Source organism: Ammospiza nelsoni, chromosome W, assembly GCF_027579445.1.
Source record: "Ammospiza nelsoni isolate bAmmNel1 chromosome W, bAmmNel1.pri, whole genome shotgun sequence".
In the NCBI taxonomy this organism is placed as follows: Eukaryota; Metazoa; Chordata; class Aves; order Passeriformes; family Passerellidae; genus Ammospiza; species Ammospiza nelsoni.
The window spans coordinates 17,765,019-17,786,840 of NC_080668.1; the positions used below are offsets into that span (position 1 = coordinate 17,765,019).

Sequence of the window (21,822 nt, forward strand, 5' to 3'; positions counted from 1 at the left end):
GGCAGAACCATCTGTTTAAGTATTTTGTGTCTAACTGTTCCCTTTTTGTCTTTTAGTACATTTCCCCAACTCACTTTTGATTTTCACCCCCCTGATTCGCAAACTAGTCCGGAGAAAACTGACAGCGCCACGTGCCACTGTCCCTTGCAACGAGCCCATGGAAAGGAGCGACCCCTCTCCTTCAACCTCTCTTTGGAGGCAAGCCGCAGAGGAGGAGGGGGCTACCGCTCCAACATCCAGCTACTCATGGGCTGATGGACTATGTTAAGAAGACAAAGGCACTTGTCAAGACCAGCCGCGAGTCACAGCCTTTTAAGTTATTTCACTTGGACTTTTCAGTTTTACATGGACTTTTCCCTTCTTTTATCTTTATTTGGTAAAAAACAGGGAGATGTTGTAGTGTGTTCATTAAGTTCATTTAATTCCTCCCCCATTTTATGTATCTGCTCCCCCCCATTTTGTGTAAAATGGTTCTGCCATCCTCAGTTTTCCCGCCACAGCCCTGCCAGTTCTATTGTCAATCTGTTAGGTTATATTATTCCTCCTCCCCATTTTCCCTTATATGTATGCTTTTTCTCCTCCCTGGGCCAAGTCAATCACCCCCCACTCCACCTAGTATTCCAGAAGCTTCTCCTCTTTGGGGGTTGTGGTTGGCTGTGGTCCCGGGGCCCCTCCCATACCTGGTACCTATTGGGCTCTCCACTATGTCATTTGTATTAAGTTCATCCCCTCTTCTCCCCCTATTGGTCTTCTGTAAACCCCTCCCGGGTCCACTCCTTCCCTTTATAACCCCTAAGCACCCTTTGTTCTTGGTCATTCGCTGGGACATCGTGGGCTTTCCAATAAACCAAGTTTAGCCCCCCGGCGAGTGTCCAGCTCCTTCTTTCTCGTCGTTTAGCAGCGATCCAGTCCGCAACCAGCACAGCCCGAGGCCTTACGACGCCAAGGGGTGCTGGCAGGTTATGCAGCGCGGTGTCAGCCTTAACCTCAGCTAGCCGGACTCTGACCTTCTCTGCTCTAGAAGGCTAGATACTCGTCGCTGCACTCAATCCTTCCTCTTTTATTTCTTTTTAATAATTGTCTTTACAAACTTTAATTATCATTGACTTAATTTCCCATTCCTGGGTGTTTTTTTTGGTTTTGCAATTATTTGCAGTGACAGCAATTTCTGTCCTTTTGTAGCCATCTCTGGACCAGTAGGCATGGCTATAACCTGCATCCCTTTGATGACATGTTGAATAAGTTGTACTAAGCAAGGAATCATGCATGGTAAAAAGATGAGAGTTGCTACAGCACATAAAAGGAAAAAAGGCATTTGTTTAACCCATACTCCACCAGGTAACCATGAAAACATGTCCCATTCCCATCCTTTCCATATTTGGACTGGTACATGAGCTAACTTACTTATTTATTTTGTTATTTGTACCACCACCATTGTCATCTATGTGCAAACAGCAGTTTAAGTTGTTTAATTTGCCACACTTTCCCCCTTCTTCTGCTAATATATAGTCTAATACTATCCAATGTTGAAATATTGCATTTCTCATCTGAGTAGATTGGTCAGCAAGGAGGTCGAGAGCTGTAGCTGTCTGGTTCATTGTTACTTCAAAGACAGCTTGTAACCAAATTATCCGATTTAAATTATAAATCGGTTTTCTGGCACCTGATATTAATTAATTAGGATTCCATGTGGCTGGCCCATAGTGTTGTATAATTTGTTCAGGTGACCATTCATCTTTACCCCACTTTTGGGTGCTCCCTCCAACCAGGGATACATCAATTGACTGCTTTTCTTTAATTAGGTCATCATATACCCTGACTCCTAACTGATTTCCCTGAACTTGTGGTAGCAGAAAGAACAGTGGTCTAATATACCCTACATAACATATCCCTGACCAGTTTGAGGGTAACCTGTGGTAAACATATTGGCCACAAATCTGGTAATGTCCTTTTAAAGCCCAGGTCCCATTGGCAAAGGGACCTTTCCAATTTGCATAATCAATGGGTGGGTCAAAATACAACTTCCTTCCTCGGCCTAACATGTTGGAGAATTTTGCTCAGACATGGCTTGAAGGAAAAAAGGCCATGAAAATATACAGCTGATGGAAAAGTAAAAGGCAGTTGTAAGCAGCAGTTCCCAAGCCTGTTTCTGTAAATAATAAGGTTCTCAGGCACATTTCTATAAACAGCAGAGTTCTCAGGCAGTCTTCTCATAACAGGTAAACATTCTGTCCTTGGCTGTTTTGGGAACAGACATGGAGGTTTTGAGAACCATTCATATCAGGGTGAGAACACAAATCTTGGTTTCAATAACAAACCACAGGTATTGAAAACAAAAGGAGGAATTAATGTTTTATCTGTAGCCTATGATGAGCTTGGGTTTTGCAATATGTATGAGCTTAATTAACACTGTTATAAAAAGTGCCTGGTTGATCAATAAATCGGAGTTCGATGCTGATCAGAGGATGGGTCGTCTCCCTTCGCTTTCTATACTAAAAGTCCCCCAACAATAGGTGCCCCTCCATAAGAATCATAGTATTTGCACTTCCAAGCTCCCACATGAGGTTTCCACCTGCAGTTACATGCCAGATCTGTTTTGTTACATCTGGACCAGAACTTATCAAAAAGGGTTTGAGTTCCGTTCCGGTGTTGCCACTTCCACTGATAGTCACGGACAACATGTGTCCTACTTGTGCAATTATCTCGAGGGCAGCTTAAAAATAAGGGGTCAGAAAAACTTATCCTTCTTCACTGTATTACAGTCTTCAAAATTTTTTTTGGTAATTATGGAAGGAACAGCTTACCCAGCAACCCTTAGTGAGCTTAACATGCATTTGATTCCATCTGCCTTGATATCTGGAACAATTATAAGGAGAGCAGTTGGGGGTCCAACAACCTAAACCCAAAGATAAAGTCCGGTCACAAATGCTTTTTCTCACGTATATGTTTCCTGTTCTATTTAGACAATAAATGCCTCTTTCAGAAGAATGAAGCTGCCATGGGCTTCCTTCTTCATCCCAAAATCCTGTTCCATTATGGACCTCACTCAGGGTGCTGACCCACCATTTAGGTTCGACTGGGCTGGCCACCCATGGCTAGTTTTCAGATCCTCCTGGCCCTCCGCAGACCTAACAATTGCTAAGGTTAAAGATTTTTGCTACTTCTTGTCCCAAGATTAAAACATTATTTTCCCACTTTTGGTCACAATCTAACTGACAATATAAGGGTAAGAATATTAAGAGAAACATCTCCTAATGTAATTTTCACTTTCACGTTCTGTTCCACACCACCTGTGGTGAGAGAAGGCACAGAAACGGCTTAACATAAAGAAAACAATGACAGCAAGAATTGGCCCCCAATGACTGGAGATCTGAGAGCAGAGATGTCCACACAAAATATTTCAGCAGGCAGTCTGTGGATAGGCACACAAGGCTTCCCCCAAGGTCAATGCACTGGCTACTGCTCCAGTGCAGTCCTGCGGAGTGTCAATCGCTGCTTCCCATCCTTCTCCTCCAGCTGAGATGTCCAAATCTCCAGGGCTTCAGACACCTTGACCCAAGTGTGATGAGTCCAGCTGTGTTCAGCTGTCTTGATGGCCGTCTCTATGGTTAGCAATGCTTGGAAAGGTCCACGCCACTTTGCCACCAGGGGTGCTTCTTGCTGCTCCTTAACAAGGATCCAGTCCCCTGGGTGGATGTTGTGAACAGCAAAGTCCAAAGGCAGGATCTGTGCCAGATGAGCTTCCTGTCAAAGAGATTTCACAAGAGACAGGATCCTGGCCACATATTGTTCCAAATATACATCACTTATTTTTACCCTCCCCCACCCCCACTTGGCTTAGAATTACAAGGGTAAGGAATTCCAAACATCAGTTCAAAGGAAGATAATTGAATATCTCCCCTGGGTCTGGCCCTTATTCTTGCCAAAGCCAGTGGCAAGAGCCGTACCCATGGCATCTTAGTTTCTATCACCAGCTTCAGGAGGTGTTTCTTTATTTCTCCATTCATTCTTTCATCCTGGCCTGAACTCTGGGAATGTCAGGGGGTATGGAGGTTCCATTGTATCCCTAAAGCAGTCATAACCCCTTAAAGAATTTTTTCCTGCAAAATTAGTTCACCTGAGTCTATTGCTTCCATAATCCCATATCTTGGAAATATTTGCTCCAAAAATACTTTAATAACTGATCCTGTAGTTGCTGAAACCATTGGAAATGCTTCTGGCCACCCTATTAACTGACATACTATTACCAGAAGATATTTGAATCTTTCCACTTGGGGCATTTCAGTAAAATCCACCTTGCATCTCTGGAAGGGAAGTACAACCCAAGGCCTCCCTCCCCTGGCAAGTTTTATTGTAACTCTGTTATTAGTTTTAGCACAAATGAAACAACCCTCAATAGCTCGCTTAGCCAGAATAAAAAGACCCACAGTAACATACATTTTGAGGAAGGTTTCTGCCAGTCCTCAGGAGCCCCAATGATTCCCTTAATGGAGTTATTTTAACAATTGTAAGACCAGAGCTTTTGGTATCCACTGCTTATCATCCCGTGTAAACCAATTATCTCCTCTTTCCTCTGCCCCACTCTTTAATTATCCTTAATTCCTCTGGTGGAAAAGACAGTTTCTCTGGCAGTGGTGTGTCACTGACATATTTTATGAAAAATCCTTTTGCTAGGATTTTTTATCCTGAGAAGCTGGGAAGCTTCAGCTTCTCCATGTTTTGCTACTTTGGAATGTGATTTGGAGAATTGTTTACCCAGCATGTGAATTGCTTTTAATTGATGACCAATCACACGTCCAGCTGTGTCGGAACTCTGGTCAGTCACAAGATTTTATTATCATTTTTTTCTAGCTTTCTGATGTCTCCTTTCTCTTTCTTTAGTATAGTTTTAATATATCATTATAATATCATATCATACCATATCATATCATCATATAATAATATAATAAATCAGCCTTCTGAAACATGGAGTCTAGATTCTCATCTCTTCCCTCATCCTGGGGACCCTCAAACACCACCACAGTGATGGGGTTACTGGGAGCAAAGGGAGGATCTTAGAGATTTCTGGCAGCAATGCAGCTTTTCATGCTTCTTCATCAGCCAGTCGGTTACGTATTGCCTGCTCTCAGCACGCTGCCTGGTGCCCCTGGATGTGTATTATCACTAACTTTTTTGCTAAGCTCACCACCTCCAACAGGCGAGAGATTAAGCTCTCATGAGCTAATGTCTTTCCCCTGCAGGTTAATAAACCCCTTTCTTCCCATAGTTTCCCAAATGCATGTATCACCCCATATGCATATTTAGAATCAGTAAAAACATTCACTGTCATATCCTGGTAGAATTCACAGGCTCGCACAAACACATACAGCTCCACTGTCTGAGCTGACCAAGTGGGCGTTAACCTGCCCTGTAGCAGCCATGGGGCCTGCAAGGCCTCCCTGGCAGTCACTTGCCTAAGATAAGAAATGCCTAGTCATGATGACTGGACCAAAGAAGCCCCTCTTCCACCTTCGGGCCCTCATTATCTCTCTGTAAGACGATAGGTCACTTTCACCTCAACCCTTACTATTGGACTATTTCCCAAAACCCCTATACCCTATATAAACCCCTATTTCTGCACTGTTCAGCAGAAGAGCTGTCACTGCCACCCTTTGCAGAAGCTGCCAATAAAGACACCTCTGTGGAACCTCATACAGCACTTCTCCTCTCTCTCTCCCTGTGTCTGCCGAGGCACTTAGCAAGCAAAGAGCTGAAATCACTAAAGAGTTGAATTCACCAAAGAGCTGATCTCACTTAAGAGCTGAGCTACTTGCTAAGATTGCCTGTGGCTGGGAGTCTGCCTGAGGGACCTGGACAGGTTGTGCTCAGCAAGACTTCACTATCTGGACACCTACGGCAGCTGGGGACAGAGACATCCTGAAAACCCCTGCCGTAATAAAACTGCCCCCTTCCTTTAATTGCCTTCCATTCACAATAGGGTATCCTGTAAATAGTTTCCCTTCTACCATCCTTGAAGACCCATCAATAAACATATTTTCTCCCTCAGGCCAGAGAGTATCACGTAAATCTTCCCTAGCCCAGGTCTGGAGATCTATCACTTGAATGCAGTCATGGATTTCATTCTGCTTCTCCCCTTCTTCAGGGCCGTTCAAACAGGAGGCTGGGTTAAACCCTTCCCCGCTTCTCAATTCTAAATTCTCTTGTTTCAATTAACAAGATTCATGCTGTAATAAGCAAGTGCTGGTCATCCACTTCGAGGCTCTTTCAGTTAACAAAGCTTTAATCTGATGTGAAACTTTAACAATCAGATACCCTCCCCTTGTCAGCTTTCGGGCCTCAGCCACCATCAGTGCTGTGGCGGCACAGTTCTGCAGACAATGGGGCCAGCCTCTGGCCACAGGGTCTAATATTTCCGAAAAATAAGCAACAGGCCGCTGGGTCCCTCCATGCTCTTGCACCAAAATTCCTTTAGCATGGCCCTGTTTAACGTCCACCTATAACTCAAATTTCTTTTTTGAGTCTGGAAGAGCTAAGACTGGGACATTAACCAATTTGTCTTTTAATTTTCTAAAGCTTTGCTTTCCTTCTGGTGTCCAAACCATGACATTAGGACTATCTTGGGTTAAAAAGACATATAAAGGTCGAGCTATAACAGAAAAATCCTCAATCCATGCTCTGCAGTATCCCACCAACCCTAAAAACTGCTGTAACTCCTTTTTTATCTGGGGTAATGGAACTTGTAAAATCTCTTGTATTCTTTCTGGATCAATACACTGTAACCCTAGAGTCAAAATGTGTCCCAAATATTTGACCTTTTATTCTGCTAACTGTGCCTTCTTTTCAGACACTCTAAGTCCGTTTTTAGCAAGAAAATTAAGCAGCTTCACAACAGCCTCCTCAACTACCTTTTCCTGTTCCCCTGAAAAAAAAAAATCATCCACACACTGCAACAACGTAACTCCCGAGATTAGAGTAAACTCTCTTAATATTTTCTGCAAGGCTTGACCGAACAAAACCGGTGACTCTGCATATCCCTGCGGAAGGACTGTCCAGGTCAATTGTTTTACCATTTTCCCCTCCTTCCTCCTCTTCCGACTCAAAGGCAAAATACTGTTTACTATCTTCGGTAATTGGACACCCCCAGAAAGCATCCTTCAAATCCAGTACTGAATAATACTGATGTGAAGAAGGGGTCTGATTCAGGACGGTATAGGGATCCAGAACTGAGGGATGCCTTGGTTTGACAATTTCATTTTTTATTCTTAAATTCTGCACCATTCTGTAAGTTCCATCTGGTTTCTTAACTGGAAGGAGTGTTATAGGGAGACATACATGGCTGCAAAAGATCTGCCTTTATCAGGGATTCAATGACAGGCTGTAACCCCTTCCATCCCTCCCTTGAAAGAGGGTATTGCTTTTTAGACATCACTTGTCCTGGTTGCTTCAAAGTAATTTGGAGAGGTGCTATGTCTAGTTTTCCATATTTCCCTGGGGCTGCCCACACTTCTGGATTTATTTCAGCATAAGCCTTCTCAGACACTTTACACAAAGATATCACAGTGTGGGACACTGTCATTTTTTACAATACTAATTTGCATTCCCACTTTACCCATCAAACCCTTCCCACTAAGTAACAATCATAATTAGGAACAAACAAGAATTCATGCATTTCAAACCTATCTCCCACATCTATTAAAGGGGGTAGAATTAAATGCACTGGTTCATAATTTCCACTCACTCCTTGAATAATCAAAGATCTTTTTGACAATTTCCCCCCCTTAGGTATAAAATTTAAAGTGGATCGAGAGGCCCCTATGTCTAGCAGAAAACACACCTCCTCTTGATCTGGACCCACCTTAAAAGTTATCAACGGCTCCAGAGTGGTGGGTCCTTGATATAATGAGAGCCCCTGACACCCCTAACAATCCATTTCCATTATCCTCTGGACTTCCTCCTCCTGAGGGTCCAGCTTTCTCTGCGGACACTCCCTTTTCCAATGCTCTTCTGCCCAGCAGATAGCGCACTGGTTTCTCCCCAACCGCTGTTTGGGTTGGCTTTCCTCAGCCAAGGAGGGAATACCTCTGCCACATCCTTGTGGCCGACCTTGTCCCCTCTGTCCCGGGGGACCCCTTGGACCCTGCAGTTTGTTTCTCCAGGGCTGTAAAAACTCTGCCATCATCTTTGCCTTAGCTTTTATGTTTTCCTCATCTCTTCTTACGTATATCTACTGTGTTTTTCTAACTAATTCCTCCAGAGGCTTATTCTGCTACTCTTCATCTTTCTGTACTCCTTTCCTTATATCAGGCCAGGCCTTAGTAACAAATTATACTTTCAGCAATGTGTCAAAAGCTGGCTCCTCAAGATCCATTCCCCCATGCTTCCACAAGGCATCCCTAATTCTCTCGAACCAATGAGAAGGGCTTTCATGTTTCTCCTGTTCTAACAACATAGCCTCAGCTATGTTGTTAGTTCTGGGAGTGGCTGATTTAATTGCCTTAATCAAACAAGCACAATAAGATCCAGACTGGCCTAGTTATTTTGGTCCCACTGGGGGTTAGCCTGGGGGATGGCATCATCCACTGTAGGTGCATAAGGTCCAGCCCCGCCCACTGCTTGTGGATGTTCATCCTCCCCCAGCTGCAAAATCATTTCTTTCTTTGATGACCCAAACAAAATCCCCAAAAGAAAATCCTAATCTTTCTATGCATAATTCGCATTTCCCTAAACTCTGCAAGCAAGAGATGTTATATGCATAAGTTTGTGTATGTGATTTCAACCTAATCATTGTAGTACACATTACTAATCTCCCTGAAATAGTATATAAGCCTTTGTATCCCACAATAAAATCGGATTCTGATCACCAAATCAGTCTCCCCGTCTCTCTCCATCGCTGACAAATATGTAAAAGAACAACATGAAGTCATAGAAGTAATCAAAAAAAAAAGTTGTCCCAGATGAGAGGGGTGAGGAGATGCCTTGTTTTTAGAGCTGAAATCCTCTTGTAAGCTATAGAGAAAAGACTCTTTTTCCTTATAGCACATAAAACTATAGAGAGATAAAAGTGTTCAAATTATTATCGAGGAAAAGCCTCCATTGTAAAATAAGTAGATGTTAAAATAACTGTAATCCCATGAGAAGTTTAAACAGAGAGAGAGAGAGAGAAGAGTAGTCCTGTGCTTCCGGAAGAAGAAAAAAAAATCTCTGTTCCCAGAGATAAAGATGATTTTAGAAATAGGTAATGAAAACTTTTACCTTTAAACAACTCATCTTGAAAACAATACCACATAAGTCAACATAGCCCATCAACAAGCTATAAGAAGGCTTGTAGAAATGGGAAAGATTTCACAATAGCAGAGTTCCCTGGACGGCTGCTACTTGTAACAAAATTGAGAACCACAAAAAAACTATTTTTCCTCTTGTGGAGAAGTCTCCATAACCTTAACAAAAAAGACTTCTCTCCTTCAATAAACTAAAAAAAGACTATTTTAGAAGTAGTAAACGGACTAGAAATCTTAAGTGTAGTTTTTTTACATTTTCAGTGAGAAAAAGTTGTAGGGGGAAGAGAAGTGTTCTAGAAGGTTTGTTTTGATTCTTACTACTTTTTTCCTTCTAGTTACTTTTAATAAAATCTTCTTTATACCCTTTAAAAGTTTTAAGCCTACTTTGCCTTTCTCCTAATCCTATCTCACAACAAAAAGTACGTATATTAGTGATTAGCCAACACCAAACCCACCACACCAGTAAATGGTTTATATCTTCAGAGCTGAATGAAACATGGAAAAATAAATTATATTCTGTTTGCTGACTGATGAACAAGCATGACAAATTCACCTTGAACATTAATATGACCAGGTCTAGTGGGAAGCTTAATTTGGATTCTAGACAATTTGATGACACTAAGGGAATGTTTATATTTAGATAATGGCATGCCCTTTCAGATAAAAAAAAATACTAGATTTTGTAGTGATTTTTCCTTCCTCTTATGTTTTCCCATTTTATGCAGTTGAAAACAAGTGCCATATCTCTTTTGAGAAAGACTGAATGACATCTCACTCATAAAATCATTTTAGACAGAACATTTATTAAATCAATGAACAGCTAACAGGTTCTGAGTTCTCCCATTCCCAACATTTGTTGAAGAGCAGGCATGTCAAAGGCATACTTTAGAATAGCCTGATGCACAGGAACAAGAAGGGAATCATCTTTCACTTCACAATTCCCTCTGTTGTCCTTAGTGGGAACCAGTAGAGGGATTTCATGGCAGGTCTCACTGCTGTCATGTGTGGTGATTCACCATCTTAGATTTTTGTTTTTCTTGTATAAGGGATCAGACTCTACTGCCAAAGAGGCAAACTTAATGCTTAATACCTGTTTTGCACTTCAATATCAGTTCCTGGATATGAGTTTGGGGTTCGTTTGGTTTTTTGCGATTGTATATTTCTACCCCCTTAAAAATTGCATGCTCTCACCTTCCCTGTTTTAAGTTATCGTCTTTCATCCAAATGTGGCAAGCATTTATAGCAAAGTGCTTGAAACAAATTAAAAATACAATGTCCTTCTAAATTCCAAATATTTCATGTTATGAACTGGATTAAAGGTACACTATTCAACTTGTAAGCCACAGCATCATCTAGCCTCTATTCAGAAGCTACCACTAGGTCAGGAGATATGGAGACGTAGCTCTAAAAAGAGCAAGCTGCAGCTGACAGGGAGTGAATGATTACTTAGAGAACAAATAGATTACTTTTTTCCTATTTCAAGAATATCATTCAGAGGGCGGTTGAAACACACCTGATGACATGTCTTGTACATTGCTTTCACTAGGAAAAAAAATCCTTTTTAACTGTCATGCAAGTATAAGTCCTTGGCATCTCCTAAAGTTCTGAGAGTCTCTGAAGAAGGTTCTGCTCAAAATTCATGGAATGTGGAAAGTCTGTGACTAGACTGAGTCAGGCTGGACTCTCCGGTCAAATCAATATTCCTAGGAACAGCTGTCATCTTGTAACAGAAGCCTACTGAAAAATCATATTGGACACTTGACTCTGCAGTTGCATATAGCCATATAACTTGATTCACAGGATTCGGTTCAAAGCAGCAGCATTCACATTAGCAAAGAAGTGTCCCTGTAGAAAGTTCATTACTAGACAAAAGACAAGCTTACTCTATCTGTTCTGAAGAATGTTCTTTGATTCTGTAGCTGAACTTTTGTGAGTGCTGCTGTCCTGCAAAAAACTAAGGTATCTGTAGTTTATGGTAAATTACTGGCTGATTTTCCTAAAACATGAAATGCTTAATTATAAAAAGGTATCAATAAGTGCTATTTTAACTAGATAACTGGAAAAAAAATTGATCAGTTTTGCAATGTTGCCTAATATCTCTCAGATATTGGAGTTTCATGATTCATCATCCTTTTATATTTTTTTATGGATAGCTGATATGAAAGAGTCATTAATTTTATATCCTGGTACAGCACAGATTTGTATGCATGCACACGTATTTTAATATTCAGAAATACAAAATATTTGGATTTTTTTAAATGAACTCCCCATATCTCAAAGAATAAAACTGGTTCATTTCCAATTTTTTGTTAATGCTAGTGTTGCCAGAATGATTTTTGCTTTTATAATTCCTATATATATATATATATATTCATAGCTCTGTAGGCTATTGTTGAACAGTTATATAGTTCCTAGCTCACTCCAGTACTTTTCCCTACCCTGATAGGCAGAAAGACAAAACACATTCCAGAGGCTCCAAATCCCAGGGGGGTCCAAAGCCCCTATCGTATCTTGGTTCTTCCTGGGAGCCAAGGTTGAAACCAGCTCTTCAAGACACATTTTCATAAACAAAGTTTAGTTCCTATCTAAAGGGGGGCTACAGAAGAGGTGGAATCAAAAGGGGGGAATTAGTTCATCACTTGTGCTTCTAATTGGGGATTCTTGCCAATTATGCTAATCTGCCAAGCTTATAAAACTGTATTCACCCCATGTGGGTTTTGCATTTTTCAATATCTGCCCCTGAAGCCCTCCAATAAAGACCACCCTTTATATTACCTCCTATACTAATACTGTCTGGAAAGTGTGTTGTTTTATTTCTAGGTCTTTAAGGCATCACTAGCAATAAACCTAAAGGTAGAAAAAAATGAGTAGTGATTGTGGTCTAAAAATGTAATTTCAAGAAAATGTTGCACAAAAATGCTCAAAGTGTCTGTCCCTTCAATGACACTGATGATAATTTAAAATCTGACATTACCACATAGCATTACAAACTTCAGTTATTAAAAAGGGTCATGCTCTTCTTAGAAAAAATATTCTAAACATTGTCACTCGGCTATAAAAGAGTTCTGAGTCTATAATCATAATGAGAGACAACTTTATTTTTTACATTTCCTATTGGTTTCAATCAAAACTCAAGCACAAATGATTCACAGTGGTATTAATGGGAAAAAAAACCCTAAAAGATCTTTCTGGATTCTCCCTATTTGGCAGTTGCAAATTCAAAATTAAATAAAAATGCTATATTTGATACAATAATTCACGCATTTAGGAAGTCCACTGTTTGCATTCTACAAGGAGTTAGATCCAATGTTTGTGTTGTCTGTGTTAGTAGCATATACCATAAAACCTCCTGTAACAATACCGTGATAATTTAGCGGTCTTCGGTACCTTCAACACCAACAGTCAGGAACAGTATTTACTGGACTCCTGAGTCCTGGCTGCTAGCCTAGTGAACCTTGCCTTAGGTCAAAAGACACTTTGATACTAAGCAATGATGATAGTCCATTCTTTCAGAGGTTCAGCTGTGTGCAGTATACAGAAACAAGATGCTATGGCAGTGCTTCATTTCTGGAATGTTGAGGAGTTGTATTAATATCTTGCAAAGCTCTACTGACCAAAACACAAATCACAGATAGTGGTTTTCAACATCTGGTAACATTAGACTTCTAAGTAAACAGCAAGACACACCTTATTGACCCTAGTTCAATAAACCAACCTTCAGATCCCAACTGCAAATCACTGAGTTGTAGTAAACCCCTCAGGTTTAGCCCAGGCCCCTTGGAGAATAGAATGCTGCCACAGCGGCAAAGAAGTTTCCTGTCTCCAGGGACATCCGCCTTGTACCTTATCCCTATAGCCATGTAAGGCAATATGTTGTTAACCCTACTATTGGTCACTTATGGTCACTCTAACACCTTTGCCATTGGTCAGGATTGGATCCGGGCCAAGGGTATAAAAGTAGCATACTGTACCCCTACTAACTCGGAAGAAGAAGAGCTGAGACCCTTCACGGACCCTCCAATAAAGCCATACACGTGGAACAGCCAGCGTCTTCTGCTTCTCCTCTCTCTACCGTCTGCTGGAGCCTTAGGCCAAGGGAAAAGCTACCTAGCAAGCAAAGAGCTTGAAATCATAAGAGCTGCCTAATCACTAAGAGCTGAATATTCCCTGCTTGCTAGGGCTGTCCCACGGCCTTGGTCTGAGAGCGAGCTGGCTTCTAGCACCCAGTCTCCTTGGGGACTGAGCTCTGGAGCTGTAACAGCTTGCCTAGGATAAGACCAAGCAAGGCTCATTTACTGAGTTATCTGGCTTTTAAAGTAATTCCCCTTCCCCAGTGTGGAGAGTTTAGTTCAGGCATGGCTTGAGGAAAAAGGCCATGAAGCCATGCAATTGAGAGAAAAGTAACAGGTAGCTGTGAAGCAGTTCCAAAGCAGTTCCCAGCCTGACTTCTATAAACAATTAGTCTCTCTCAGGCATCATTGTATAAACAATAAGGTTCTCAGGCAGTCTTCCCATAACAAGTGAAACACCCTCTCTGGGAAAAGATGGCACCCTGGGAACAGATATGGAAGTTTTGGGAACCGTTCATATCACAGTGGGAACACTGGTTTTATTTTGTGTAAACAATCAACGGTATTGTAAAACAAAAGGAGTGGTTAGAGTTTTCTCTGTTAGCCTATCATATACCTGGATTTTGGAATATGCATGAAGTTCATTAACACTATTATTTAAACTGGCTGATCGATCAATAAACTTGAGTTCGATGCATTATAGGATGGTCGTTCTCCCCTCACTTCAACACCCCAGTTTCCTCCCACCCCTACAAAAATGTGCAGTCCCCGCCCCCACCATTTGTACTGGAAAACACTAAATAACTTGATCAGAGGTCACGAGTTACAGTAATTTTTAAGCAGTGTCCTGAAAAAACCATTAATATCCTGTAAGTTATTGGTATTTTCTAAGTTTAGGAGATTGTATTATAGCTTCCCAACTGAAACCTAGCCCTAAGAAACCATTGATATAAACAAGGCAAAGGAACTGAAGGTGCTGAAACTCAGCTCTTGTACTAATCAGTGGTGTAGCTCCAGAAATAGTTTATCCCTATGTAGTTGATACATAGCATATGCATTTCCGATAGCAATTTGATCCCTATGGCTGTTGTCTTACACAAAGACACATATTCAATGGTGAAGTCACAAACAATCTTACAGATTACAATTAAAGCATATTAAAGCATTTAAACAAAATTTTAGAGTTTCTTTTTCACAAAGAAGAACAATAGAAAAAATTTAATTGTTTTCCACATAGTTCTCTTAAAACAAAGTCCATAAGGACATATTCAGCACCAAAAGTTAATTTAAAAAATAAACACAACCAAAAAACCCAAACAGAAAACCTCAGCCAAAACCTAGCCATAGAATAGAATCTGTAAAGCAAACATTTAATACTGCACTTTGTTTCTCTAAGGCTTGGATTTTACTTTTTCCTAATTCAGATCAAGATTCTATATCAAATATTGGGCTACAACTATGAACCTATAATGCCTCTGAACAACTAATAAAAAGTTTAGGTGGGAAATCTTTATTTAATAAGGTTTAAGAATTTTTCACTCTGATCACAGCCTGTGATGCAACATAAATTATGACAACATTGGTCAATTTTGCTTCACATATAGTTTTTCCAATATACTGGGATAAGTGCTTCAATGCTACATATATCAACAATTGTTCCCTAGTCTGTTAACAAAAAAGAAAAAAAAGTAAATCATCAAATGCCCTTTTATGTCAACAATTTTAACTTGTACAATTTTGTCTGGTTGTAAAGGATTGAAGGAAAGGACAGTCACAAAAATGGCAGCATAAGACATCACCCAGTTTCCAATTGTTGCTTATCAAAGTCCAAACATTTGAACTGAATCACTTAAGACATGACTCTCATTTAATCATCCTGTCATCATTTTTGGAACATAAAATATCTTTCATGTTCTTTTAAAGGCCACTTATGGAAAAGCTTATTTTATTATATTTATGAAGCCTTAAAAATAAGGCATAACTTTGTAAGAATGAGCACAATACAGAAACATCAGCTTTCCCTCCCCTCTCCTCCCTTCTGAGCTGTTTCATTGCACAAGGATTCACATGATGAATTAGTTTTTAAATAGTCAACATCAGACATGTCTCAGACAATAGTTTTTGTTGGTAGTTTTTGGTTTTGGGTGGGGTTTTTTGTGGTTGGTTGGTTTTATTTTTTTTACATGATTTCTGAAAAGAAAACTTACATTTACAAATCTCTAGCATAAAAACACTGATCAGATCTAATAGCTCCATCATTCATTTCTTCTTCAGAATACGTTCAAGGAGTCAGTGCTTTTTCTATATAAGTTTTCGCATTCTAGATGAATGTATGATTAAAGCCATTGGATTTTTTGTTTGCTTCATAGAATCAGAATATCTTGAGTTGGAAGGGACCCACAAGGATCATCGAAGTCCAACTCCTGGCCCTGCACAGGACAGTCCCAAGAATCCCACCCTGTGCCTGAGAGCATCATCCAAAAACTTCTTGAGATCTGTCAGGTTTGGTGCTGTGACCACTTCTCTGGGAAGCCCATTCCAGTGCCCAACCACCCTCTGGGTGAAGAATCTTTTCCTAATATCCAACCTAAACCTCCCCTGATACAACTTCAGGCCATTCCCTCGGGTCCTGTTACTGGTCATCAGAGAGAAGAGATCAGTATCAGTGCCTGCCCTTCCACTTGCCCTCATGAGGAAGCTGTAGACTGCAATGAGGTCTCCCTTCAGTCTCCTCTTCTCCAGGCTGAACAAACCAAGTGACCTCAGCCACTCTTCATACAGCTTCCCCTCTAGACCTTTCACTATCTTTGTAGCCCTCCTTTGGATGCTCTCTAATAGATCTATATCCTTCTTATATTGTGGCACCCAAAACTGCCCCCAGGACTCAAGGCAAGATCACACCAGTGCAGAGCAGAGCGGGACAAGCACCTCCCTTAACTGGCTGGCAATGCTGTGCCTGATGCATCCCAGGGCATGGTTGGCCCTCCTGGCTGCCAGGGCACTGCTGACTCATATTTAACTTGGCATTGACCAGGACCCCCAGTTCCCTTTCTGCACAGCTGCTCTCCAGCCTCTTGTTCCCCAGTCTATCCATACACCCAGGGTTGCCCCATCCCAGGTGCAGAATCTGGCACTTGCCTTTGTTGAACTTCATATGGTTGGTGATTGCCCAGCCCTCTCATTTGTCAAGGTCTCTCTGCAGGGCCTCTCTGCCTTTGAGGAAGTCAACAGCTCTCCCCATTTTATTATCATCAGCAAACTTAGTTTACCATCGAGTCCTGCATCCAAGTCATTTAGGAAGATGTTGAAGAGAACTGGCCCTAAAATGGAAATTTTTTGTTATAAATTGTTTGTTTTAAAGCTCTCAGGACTAGCCCAGGAGCAATCAGAGCAATTCTCAGCAAACTAATTTGAGTATGGTTGGTAACATTTGTTGTGGTGTGCTGTATTGTCCCATTTTGGCCTTCCAGGTCACTTTCCCAGGTGTGCCTATACTCTCTCCCTTCCCCCTTACCCCCATGCTGAGTGAGCCCTGTCACTCAGACTTAACATTCCAGCAAGGCGTTGTGTGGTTGGTCAAGTTCAAAGGATGCCACTCAAGCCTGGGGGTCATTGGCCTTTCTGGGTGTCATCTTCCCCTGAGACCCTGCCCCTCTCACCTGGTTGGTGGCTCACCTGTACCTCCCCTCCCCCTGTCCCTGAGCTTAAAAAGGTCATCAGACCATGTGGTCAGTATTCTGTTGGAGCAGGTCCTCACGTTCAGACCTCTGTAACCATGGAATAAACCTCTGGACATTAAACCCTCCAGCAGAATCCTCCTTTTTCTCTTCACCATCGCCTGAAGCTATTCCTCTTGAGGTAAACGGGGTCCTAACAAGCCTGGACTTGTTCAGTGCCCAGCTGCAACCACCAGCAAGCCAAGGTATCTCTGGGGGTTATACACCGCAGTTGCTGCCTTTGGCCCAGCAGCGAGGGTCAGACTGGCCCAGGCACAATCTAACTGGTAATATTGGGAGCCTTTTTTTTTCCAATATTTGGCGTCCCTGAGACGGGCAAAGCGACTCTGCAGCCCGAGACGGACCCGCAGCACCTCGGAGAACCTTCTGGCAGCCGTGCATCCAGCTGAAAGGGGCTTTGGTTGCATCGCCCTCAGCTAGAGACTTAGGGAATATTCCCAGAAGAAGTTTCGTGGACTGTTCAGCGCCTCTGGAAAGCCCAGCTCCTTTCTGGTGAGCAGATTTTCCAGAGGGAGGACAGGGGAGCCTCTCTCGCCCACAGAGAGGTCCTGTTCCGGTGAAGAGACCTGCCTGTACCCAACCAGCTACAGCTTCCATTTTGGGTGAGTATCTCGGCTCTCGGTAGGGCAGGAGCTCAAAAACAGACTCTGCCGTGAGTTCTGTTCCTTTTTGCATTTGCATTTTTGGCTGCGCAGCCCCACAGACGGGAATTCATTGATTTCTAGCTATTAGCTTTCTGCCGCGTGTTTTGCTGTCTTTTAGAATTCGCACGGGAGTTCTCTGCCTTTCCTCTTGGCTCTGCAGGCTCGGCTCTCTCCACGTGGTCGGGAGATCTTTCTCTCTCTCTCTGTGCGGGGGAGGGGGGGCTCTCGGCTCTCTTGCCGCGGGGGATCCCTCTCTCTCTCTCTCTGTGTGAGGGAAGGGGGGGTTCTCTGCACACGCGGCGCGGGCGGCCCCGGTTTCGGCTTGCCACGTGGCGTGGCTGCTCTCTCTGCTCCGCGGGGGGGCTGCATTCCACGGCGGGGGGCTTTGTTTCCACCTCAGCTGGGCAGGGCGTGCCCTGCTGCTGCTGCCCGGGAATTTTAAAAGCAGTATATGCAGCTGCATTGTGAAGCTTTTGTCGGCTCGTTATCGCTTTCCATCTGTGTTTTTTTTTTTTTTGAAATCGGTAGCTGATTTTAGCTTTATTTTTGGTCAGGCAGAATTTAGTACTTTGCTTTTTATATCTAACATGGGTTTGAAACTCAGCATTGTACAAAAGGGAGTGTTTTATAATATTGTTAGCATTTTAGACAGTGGTAATGTGAAGTTCTCAAAGGGAAAACTGAAACAGTTTGTAAGATGGCTTTTCCTCCACTTCCCACAAATCTCCCCTGAAGAAATCCACAATATTCAATTCTGGGATAAAGTTGGGAATGAATTGATAACCTTAGGACAATCTGGCAATGCACCCTCAGCTAAATTTGTGTTTTGGAGTTTACAAATTCGAACCGCATTGCTCAAGCAAAAAGAAATGGAGAAAAAGCCAAATGTAAAGCCATGTACCTCTGCTCTCCCGGTTTCTCCCTCTCCTAGCTCTAAAACCCCTAAACCTCTTTCCCCAAAACTTGGTAAAATGCCTGAGTTGCCCTGTCCACAAGGCCCTGGCCAGGCTGCGTGGAACCTTTCCCAATCCCCTGTGTCCCCTCCTCTGAAACCCACAGCACGTGTTAGCTTTGCAGAGAGCAGTGATGTCCAAAATGGCCCCCAGTCCCTAGGGGGTCCACAAGATGGTGGATGCCACGTGGCATCTTCCCAAACCTGGTCTTCTTCCTAAAATCCTCTTAAGCATCCCGAAACTCCAGCCCCATCCCCCCCTCCTCCTGTTCCTCGTGATACCTTTCCCCCTCCCCCTCCCTGTCCTGCAGTACCCTCAGCTCCACCCCTCTACTCCTCCCAGGGGGCGTCTGCTGATGTGATGTCACCAGGTGTCCCCGCCCCCTGCCAGCCCCTTGACCCCGCCTCTTGTTCCCACGGTTTCCCCGCCCATTGCCGGCCCCCTGTCCCCACCCCCTGTACCCGTTGCGTCCCCGCCCCCTCCCCGGGTTCCCACGGTGGGGACACACCCACTGCCATTCCCCAAACCTGTAGCTGTGATCCCAATGCTTCTGTTTCAGGGGATACAGAGCAGGGAACAGCAGATTCAATGAATAGTCCCATGTTGTCGCTGGCTCCTGTTACCTTTCAGCCTGCAGCTCAGGGGGGAGCAGCTCCAACTGCTAATTGGAGTTCTTTTGGATGACAATTGATTAAAGAGATCTGTAAATCTCATAAAGAATATGGTCCACACAGTCCATATTTCCGTGGCCTTTTAAATTCTGAATTGAGTAGGACTGTAGTGATTCCACATGATTTAAAACAGCTTTTTTCCTGTCTCATGACCTCCACGGAATTCAAATTATGGGAAATAGCATGGAAACGAATGCTGAATGATGCTCTCCCAGGCTTGCATTCTGATCCAAACACAGCCAAACACAACAGTGGTAACCCTATCACCATTGAGCACCTCTGTGGTGAGGGCCAATGGTCTTCTCCCTCAATCCAAGCTACTGCAATTCCTGCAGAAATACTCGAGAAAGTAAAAGAAGCAGCTGAAAAAGCGTTCTTTTCCCTACAACCTGAGGGGCCTTTTGAGCCCTATAGTAAAATTAAACAGCTACCATCAGAGCCTTTTTTGAAATTTGTAGAAAGATTAACTAGAGCTATTGAAATACAAGTTAAAAAAGAGAATGCTAGAGAAGCAATTTTAGAAGAAATGGCATTTACAAATGCAAATTAACAGTGTCAAGCGGCAATCCTGAGCCTTCCTCTTCAACCTTCTCCAACCTTAAAAGATATGCTCCTAGTGTGTAACAGGAAAGTGCCTCTGATGACTGTGGCTGAAGACACCAGACCAAGGCTGCTGCCAAGACCACCTCAGCATGTCGCCGTTGCCAGCCCTGCGCCTTTTCCCTCAGCACAGCAGTACCCTGGGCAGCAGCGGAGACCAGCAATGGTTGAGCCCACAAAACCATGCCTGCTTTGTAACAACCTAGGGCACTGGAGTAACCAGTGCCCCCTGAAAAAGGAATTTGATGAATTTAGAAATGGCAGGGGAGGAGAACTACAAGCCCTCCCTGGGGGTCAACAACAACAAAAAACTGAAAGGGGAGCGCCGGCCTGCCAGGCGCGCAGACACAAAAAGAGCAGGCTAAGGGAATAAGGGTAGCAAAACAAATCAAGCGCGTGATAATATTAATGTTTGTGTAAGTGAAGCAAGTGCTTCAAAGACTGTGTATGATTTAAGTGATCCTGTGTTAACCATGTCTTCTGTCAATGAGCCTTACAGGTTGCAGCTGACAGAGTCACTCCACCTGGAGGACACTGCCTGGCATTTTGTGTCTGTAAATCCTGAACAGAAAGGTACTTGGAACCGAATTCGCTGTAAGTACATCATCATTGGGGACACCAAACACACACCACAAGAGATCAAAATTGCTCCAGGAATGACAACATCAGATCCTGAGCAATTCGTTCTCGGCCTGCATTGTTTCCACCCACCCGTGTTTCTTCCCAAGGGACAAATTGTTGCACAAGCTATCCCTGTGCCATCTTTGCCTGAAAATATCAAAAAACAAGGGCCCACAGTCGCCCGAGTACAAGTTATTTGGAAAGACAAACCCAAATTATGGTGTAATGTCAGTGGGGGTGGGAAGTCTAAACGCATTGAAATGCTTGTAGACACAGGTGCAGACTGCACAGTGATTCCAGTACAAGACTGGCCAGCACCTTGGCCTTTGCAAAATGTTGCTGGTCACCTTCAAGGTGTAGGAGGCCTGCAATTGGCAAGACAATCCAAAAGCATTATTCAATTTGAGGGACCAAACAGACAATTGGCAAATATCCGTCCATTTGTGTTGGATTATTCAGAACCTTTGTTAGGGAGAGATTTGATGGCCCAGTGGGGTGTCACAATTGATATTCCAGACTCTCCACAGCATATTTGTACAGCAGTCATTGAACAACAGCGCCCCACCCAAAAACTGAAGTGGATAACAGACAAACCAGTTCAGGTGAAACAGTGGCCGCTCAGTAAACAAAAAAAATAAAGGTGCTTGAAGAACTAGTAGAAGAGCAACTAAAAAAGGGCCACATTGTGGAGACCATGTCCCCATGGAACTCCCCAGTGTTTGTCATCCAAAAAGCTGACAAAAAGAACATTGATACTCTGGCTCAGTTTTATAATCATTTTAGTCTATCAACCTCCAAACCAAGATGATAAGGCAAATGGAACAATATTTCAGTCACTTAAACAAGCTTTAGGTCAACAGAACCTGGTTCTCAAGGATGACTTCAGCTGCCCAGACATTTGTTGGAAGAACAATACAGCAGCTCATATATCAGCCATCAAGTTCCTGGAATACGTAGAGGACTGCTTCCTCATACAAACGTTGGATGTGCTAAACAGAAATGAGGCACTGCTGGACTTGCTTCTCACAAATCAAGAAAATCTGCTTTGTAATATCTGTTAGTGATAACCTTGGCTGCAGTGATCACAATATTGTGGAATTGGAGGGCCAGCTGAGCATGCTAAAGGTTAGTATTAAGACAAAGGTTTCAGATTTTAGAAGAGCAAACTTCAGCTTGCTCAGAGCTCAGTTGGGAGGGATTCTATGGGAAGCTTCCACAGAGGATAAAGGTGCTAGTGAGGGTTGGGAG

The 21,822-nt window shown here is 42.8% G+C and overlaps 1 protein-coding gene across 2 annotated transcripts in view; it reads right to left on the minus strand.

The window, feature by feature from the left end:
- Positions 1–332: 332 nt before the first annotated feature.
- The window catches only part of LOC132086176 (arrestin domain-containing protein 3-like), a 43,019-nt gene continuing 21,529 nt past the window's right edge, over positions 333–21,822 (minus strand). Inside the window, exon 8 of one of the 2 annotated variants that reach the window (XM_059491645.1) lies at positions 333–3,744. In XM_059491645.1, coding sequence (XP_059347628.1) covers positions 3,457–3,744 — 288 coding nt within the window. In that variant the 3' untranslated portion in view covers positions 333–3,456. The remainder of the gene's footprint in view (positions 3,745–21,822) is intronic. The other variant, XM_059491646.1, reaches the window with a different exon arrangement.